Raw genomic sequence first — 7,557 nt, 5'->3', positions numbered from 1 at the left:
CACTTAAAGGGCTACTTAAGTTATTTGTTTTATTTAACATTTATTCAACAAGGTGGTTTCACTGAAATCGAAGATTTATTTTACAAGACAGACCTGGCCAAGATAGCAGCATGAAATTTTGGGCAACATTCAAGCAGCATAGAAACATTACAAACAAGCTCAATAAAATAACATGATTATGTACAAAGTCACATTCCAAGGGAATCGATTAAAAATGGGCCAATGAGGGTTTTAAAAGCAGTCAAGGAGACAAGTTCCTTTAGTTTCACGTCTCACTAATCCAGGAAAGTGAAGCAGAACACAAGAAAGTATTTTTTCTAAATTCAGTCCTGAAATTAGGAACCTAAAACAACAGTGTCACCTCTTGAGATCTGAGACAATAGGCCTAATTATCAACAGATCGTTGTACAATGAGAGCAATAGATTTGAGTCTTTCACGAAGTGTTTACAAATGGACATTGCACCTTGCCTATAGTCGCTATTCTCTTATTTACTGTACCTTATGTAGCTGAAAAATGTATCCAAGTATTTAAAATAATCCCAAGCCAAAGTTTTGGAGATTTCTCTGTCTTGTTCGCCAATTCATGTTGGGTGCAACTTGGCATGCTGTTTATTTTGCAATTCAATAAGGGGACCATTGAAGACAAAATCCACATGATGGCTACAACTCTTGATATACTGTAAATCTCTGGTATATATAGAGTAGGCTATATATATCAGTGCTTGCTGTCAAGCAATCACATTTTTCACTAATTAATCACACCCTTGTTAAATTAATCACCACACTTTCCCATTTCCATTTCCCCCAAAAAAATACTTGAGTAAAGTCTTGGAATTAATGTAAAATCATGAAATAGAATATGTAGATTCACAGACTATTTTAATAGCTTTCTTTGATCCTCAAATACAATTCTTCTGTGAAATACAGTTAAATACAATCAACAAAATTATCAAAACTAGCTCAGCTTTACAGGCATCTTTCATTTATTTTTCTCATAGAAACAAGTCAAGAAAAAAATGACAAGTATTTAAAATACAGCCATTATAGCAAAATGTATGGCAACAAACGTGAGCAGAGCCCTAAGTAAAAATGTCTAAACTGAGCACAGTTAATCATTTTCCCTCCCCAGTGTCATGTGACTCGTTAGTGTTAGGTCTCAGGTGTAAATAAGGAGCAGGTGTGTTACAAAATATATTACAGCTTATACGTTGCCTTGTTTAAAAAAAAAAGAAATGACACTGATGATTGTTTAAAACTGCTCAGTTCCTTAGCCGTCCTTCCTTTTTGCATTGTGCTAAATCTTTTGCTGTATTAAAGCATTTTAGCCATGGTACTATATTTTTTTAGCTGAAAATATTGTTTGCCTGCGATGCCACAAATGCAAGTAGCTTCAGACCAGCATTGATCCAGTGACGGTACAAGATGTGATCGGGCTGCCAGATCGTATCGGTATCGGGGTCGCCTACCAAAGACGTCGCGCTACAGGATTGGCTGGAAATTATTCGGTTGACGTCAAACATTGGAAAGAAAATACAAACCCAATTCCCAAAAAGTTGGGACACTATACAAATTGTGAATAAAAAAATTAATGCAATTATGTGGAAGTGCAAAATGTTAATATTTTATTCAGGATAGAACATACAGAACAGGTCAAAAGTTTAAACTGAGAAAATTTATAATTTAAGGGAAAGCTATGTTGATTTTAAATTCCATGGTGTCAACAAATCTCCAAAAAGATGGGACAATGTCTTTTTCACCACTGTGAGGCATTCCCTCTTCTTCTTACAACAGTCTGCAAACGTCTGGGGATCAAGGAGACAAGTTTCTTAAGTTTAGAAATAGGAATGCTGTACCATTCTTGTCTAACAGGCGTCTCTCTAACTGTTCAACTTTCTTGGGCTTTCTTTATTGCACCTTCCCCTTTATGATGCGCCAAATGTGCTCTATAAGTGAAAGAAGTGGACTGCAGGCTGGCCATTTCAATACCCGTATCCTTTTCTTACGCAGCCATGATGTTGTAATTGGTGCTGCATGTGGTCTGGCATTATCGTGTTGAGAAATGCAAGATCTTCTCTGAAAGTGATGATGCCTGGATGGGAGCATATGTTGTTCTCGAATTGGAATATACCTTTCTGCATTGACGATGCCTTTCCAGATGTGGAAGCTGCCCATGCCACACGCACTCATACAACCCTATACGATCACAGATGCAGGCTTATAAACTGAGTAATGATAACAACTTGGGTTGTCCTTGTCCTCTTTAGTCAGTATGATATAGCGCCCCAGTTTTCCACAAAGAACTTCGAATCGTGATTGTCTGACCACAATACAGGTTTCCACTTTGCCACACTCCATTTTAAATGACCCCTGGCCCAGAGAAACGCCTGCACTTCTTGGTCTGCTTTAGAAATGGCTTCTTCTTTGTACTGTACAGTTAAATCTGGCAACGGCGGCTAGCACGGTGGATTGTGTTCACCCACAATGCTTTCTGGAACTATTGCTGAGCCCTTTCTGTGATTTCCCTTACAGTGAGCATTCCTGTTTGCGGTGCAGTGCCATTTAAGGGCCCGAAGATCATGGGCATCCAGGATGATTTTTCGGCCTTGAACCTTACACACAAAGATTGTTCCAGATTCTCTGAATCTTTGGATGATGTTATGCACTGTAGATGATGATTACTTCAACCTTTTTGCAATTTTTCGCTGGTAAACACCTTTCTGATATTTCTCCACTATATTTCTGCGCAACATTGGAGGAATTGTGGATTCTCTACCCATCTTCTCTTCTGAGAGACACTGCCACTCCGAGAAGCTCTTTTTATACTCCAATCAAGTTGCCAATGGACCTCATTAGTGGTAACTGGTCTTCCAGCTGTTTTTTTTTATAAGTGCAATTGACTTTTCCAGCCTCTTATTGCTAACTGTCCCAACTTTTTTGAGATTTTTTGGCACCATGAAATTTACAATCAACATATTTTTCCCTTAAAATGATACATTTTCTCAGTTTAAACTTTTGACCTGTCATCTATGTTCTATTCTGCACAAAATATTGAAATTTGGCACTTCCACATAATTGCATTCAGTTTTTATTCACAATTTGTATAGTGTCCCAACTTTTGGGGAATTTGGTGTGTATTAAAGATGTCATTTAGATAACAAAATGTATGACTATGGACTGATATTGTAAAAACGTAAATAAACCTAAGAATATAAAAGCAAGATATATTGAATAAATGATCAAATTGATTGAATAAATGATAAATACACAAATTAATTTACTAAAGTGTGACAAATATTGTCAGTTTAGATTGCTAATGTGTTTCTATTATCATTAAGAATGTTTTTGTGATGTATTGTGATTTGTGAACAGCTAAAAGAGGAACCAAACCAAAGTGAACACATCTGACTTGCACATTTCGTTAGGGACTATATGCCACAGAGGAGGCGGGACTTCCGACTTCCGGGTTTTCACCCATCAACTTTGTTTCCGTTTCCGGTTTGCGACGTGTGGGCCGCGTCCCAGTACTTGCGCTTCCGCCTTTGTGCCCCTCGGTTGCGCGTTCCCGACAACGGGTGCGAGAATGCGAGTGTGTAGTGTCTGTCTCAGTGTCCGAAGCATTTCAGATAGCCGAGACGCCCTCCCGCCGATGAGTGGGAGCGCGCGGTTGGGGGGCGCAGGGGTGGGGGTGCACGTGTTGGAACGCGGCCAGCAGTGGCCGAAAACGGCGCTGATGTGTAAAACCTGGAAGTCTGAAGTCTGTGGCATCTACCCCATTGCTGCTGTACTGATGTCATCGGCAATCTATTTTATTATTTCTTCAATCTTAAAGTATCCTGCTTTTATATTCTTAGGTCTATTTATGCTTTTACAATTTCAGTTCATACATTTTGTTATTTAAATGACATCTTTATTATTTATTTCCAATGTTTTGACGTCAACCAGATAATTTCCACCCAATCATGTAGTGTGACGTCATCAGTAGGCGACCCGACAATCTGGCAGCTCGATCACATCTGGTACCGACACCGGCCAGTGTCCTCTTAGCAAAGGATGTATCCCGTTAAAAAAATAGAGACGGACGAGAGCTGTGATCAAGTGAAGAGAGATGACAAAATGGGCCAGAAGATTTGAACCATCCCTACTGCATGTGTGTGACTTGCCAACAGATGAACTATAAGCTGTTCGAAAACTGCTACCCTTTTTGGGTTGTGGCACCACCATGAGCCATTTTGTGGTGGCCCTGCCAGAACTGGCCTTCATATATTCTATATTCTATATTCATCAAATAACACAATTTGATTATTTCATATTTCATATATCATCTTTACACTGTTATTTGTTTATTATTTGCAAAGAAAAACTACATTTGTTATAAAGGTTTATAACTTTATACTAACAATGAAATTAAAACCGTTAAGCTTTAGAAACACACTTTGGCAATTTTTTGGGCCTTATGCACTTTGTGAATGAGGTATGCGCTTATCCTCCAAATGTCATATGTATCATATCAATCATATGTACTCCAAAGCTGGAGGTATGTCCTACTGTAAACAAAAAACGTGATTTACTGAGACAAGACAATTTTTGTAACTGAATACTTAATAACATACACATTAACACCAGTGTGTCCTATGAGTGGAAAGATTCATGGGGAGGTTGAAGATTAAATAGCAAACACACAAAACTGAAGATATCTAATGGACCCGCGAGCACCTTTTAATGTTTAAACAACAAACAGGAATATGTTATAATAATGATAGGCACGGATTTATAATATGACTTCATATATTAGTCCGTGACTATAGGCTGGACGTGCACTCGTGTCGACCAATAGAATCACAGTTTATTGGTCACCGCATGCTGGAATTTGTTTGCTGCTTCTGCTGGTGCAACTAGCTGCTTGCTAGCCATAGGGCTTTTGTGTGTGTGTGTGTTTGTTTAGCTCGTTTGCAAATTGTCAAACTGTCATTGGTGAAGAGGATTATGAGCGAGTTTCATCAGCAGTAAATATGCCTCCGGGTTCTTTAGAGTTATGCATTTCCCCGGAATAGCCCCACAAGAAGAACATAAACCAACGTAAAGATACCAGGAAGTGATGTTGAAGGTACCCGCTATCACAATCCTGCATTCTTGCGCAAAGCCTTCAAAAAATACGTAATCTAGTCCTCCAAGTTAATGCAGATGCTCAGATGTGGAATGTACCCGATGTTGGAATGACAACGTGTGATTTCGTGTTCTTTAGCTGGATTGTCTGTCGATTGAATGCTTTTCCTTTATTTTCTTGCTATTCTTTTAAAAACATCTACGCTAACATGTAAGATTATGACAATCTAGCGTCGTGGTAGTGCAGTGTTGTGTTATATTATGCTGTCTTAAATTAATATAATACGGATAACAGACAACGGTCGGATTCTACTTCCTTTAGCATCCTCAACCTATGTCTCCCCTATGGTCAGGACAGCAAATGAATTAATTAAACGCTGTTACTTAACTCCCTCCAAATTATTTGAAGTAACTACAAGTCTATATCTGCGAAACTACGTCCTTGGCAAACGATATAAAAATGCAAAGATACATTTACAAGTGGCGCACCATCTGTACAACATTCTTTTTATTTTTGCCGTTTGTTAGATATTTTTTAATGGAATTTCCTGTGTTCTAACACACAAAATACCACATAATTACTAGAGGGTGTTATTATTCGTCTCACATGAAGTACAGCATTAAAGTAACTTGAACAGAGGTTTAAAATTAAAAGGGGAAAAGCTCAAATCCCTCCACTGTTAATTCATTAATAGTTAAAGTATTCATAAAAAAAAAAAGTTAAGGATGTGTAAAGTTCAGTAAACATTTATGATGATTAATGTTAATAAAGTTTGTTTTAAATGTACTATGTGGGGATTTTTTTGTTATCTCTTTAAATTGATTTTCAATGATACAAGGTCTTCATGTAATTTGGTGATTATATTAATAACTATAGTACTGGCCAAAAGTTTGGACTCACCTTCTCATGCAAAGCATTTTCTTTATTTTCATGACTATTTACCGGTACATTGTAGATTCTCACTGAAAGTATCAAAACTATGAATGGACACGTGGAGTTATATAAAAAGGTGAAATAATTGAAAACATGTTTTAAATTTTAGTTTCTTCAAAATAGTCACTCTTTGATGATTTTTTTGCAAACTCTTGGCATTCCCTCTATGAGCTTCAAGAGTAGCCACCTGAAATGATTTTCCAACAGTATTGAAGGAGTTCCCAGAGGTGAAAATTCCAAGAGTATGCAAAGCAGTCACCAGACCAAAGGGTGGCTATTTTAAGAGAAAAAAAAATAGAATCCAAAACATGTTTTCAGTTATTTCACTTTTTTTTTTGTTAATTACATAACTCCACGTGTTCATTATTAGTTTTGATGCCTTTAATGAGAATCTACAATGTAAATAGTGATGGAAAAAACCCCACATTGAATTAGGTGTGTCTAAACTTTTGGCCTGTACTGTACATCAACATAAAATATCAAATTTCTGTGAAAAATGTCAAGCATTTTTGTCAGTATTTGGGGATTTAAAGGAAATATAAGTCAACTACATTTCGGAAGGTGGCTGTGACATCAATGGGACTAAATACCGAGCTCGTTGTTGAAAAAAAACAAAGAAAAAAAAACATTTAGTTTCTAAACAGTTAATATTATGAATAATTTGTAAACACCTATCAAGCATGTTGAGAACATGTAGTAATTCAGCTAAATCATGGTTGCACTACCATTGAAGTCACTTAATTCAAAGGCATACTTGACTCCTAGCCATTTTCAGCAGTAAAAAGTTAATATTTTGTCCATAATGAATGTGATAACTTCATTATTTTTTATGAACAATTTAGGCCTTTAAAAGCAAATGTTACCACTTGCTGTCAACTGAAGATGACATCACCTGTGCTGAGGAAGTAGGTAACGACCAATCATGGGTCATTTTGCTGACCAAACCCAGAAAACAGGTGAGTCATGATTGGTCATTAGCTATTTCCTCAGCACAGGTGATGTCATCCTCCGTCGACACAAAGTGGGAAATTTAGTTTTAAAGGTATTAATTGTACAAGAAAAATAATGAAGTTATCAAATTCATTCTGGACGAAATATTAACTTTTTACTGCTGAAAATGGCTCAATGAGTCAAGTATCCCTTTAAGAATGTTGTATTCATTCATGTAAAGTATATGCAACATTATTCAGATGAAAATGTGAAATTGATCAATTGTGTTACCTTTGTCTTCACACAGCCACAAGTAGATCCTGGACACAATGAGTGCTAAATATGGCCTAGTGGGATACAACAGTTCGCGGAAGCACATTTCAATATCCGTACCGCCATCTGCTGAGGTGATGTCCCCTCATATAAAGTCTCTGGAGGAACTGAGGATTCTGGGAATCAGAGTTAGCAACTTCAGTACCCCCATACAGTTTTGCATCTGTGTGGCCGGAGTCTTCTTCTTTTTCCTTATTTATGGATACATGCAGGTAATAAGGAAAATACTATATAGCTATTTGGTACCTTGAAAATA

At 37.2% G+C, this 7,557-nt stretch overlaps 1 protein-coding gene across 1 annotated transcript in view; it reads left to right on the top strand.

Annotated features, from left to right (window-relative positions):
* The first annotated feature begins 4,855 nt into the window (after positions 1–4,855).
* Positions 4,856–7,557, top strand: part of slc35b3 (solute carrier family 35 member B3) — a 16,356-nt gene continuing 13,654 nt past the window's right edge. The window contains exons 1-2 of the mRNA XM_086065368.1: positions 4,856–5,105; positions 7,276–7,513. Of these exons, the coding sequence (XP_085921494.1) occupies positions 7,298–7,513 (216 nt within the window). The 5' untranslated portion in view covers positions 4,856–5,105; positions 7,276–7,297. The remainder of the gene's footprint in view (positions 5,106–7,275; positions 7,514–7,557) is intronic.

The sequence above is a fragment of the Leptonotus elevatus genome, chromosome 21 (assembly GCF_054856555.1).
Source record: "Leptonotus elevatus isolate MCC_2025b chromosome 21, RoL_Lele_1.0, whole genome shotgun sequence".
Lineage (NCBI taxonomy): Eukaryota > Metazoa > Chordata > Actinopteri > Syngnathiformes > Syngnathidae > Leptonotus > Leptonotus elevatus.
Note: the sequence above shows the minus strand (reverse complement) of the source record. Positions and strands in the feature narration are given on the sequence as shown.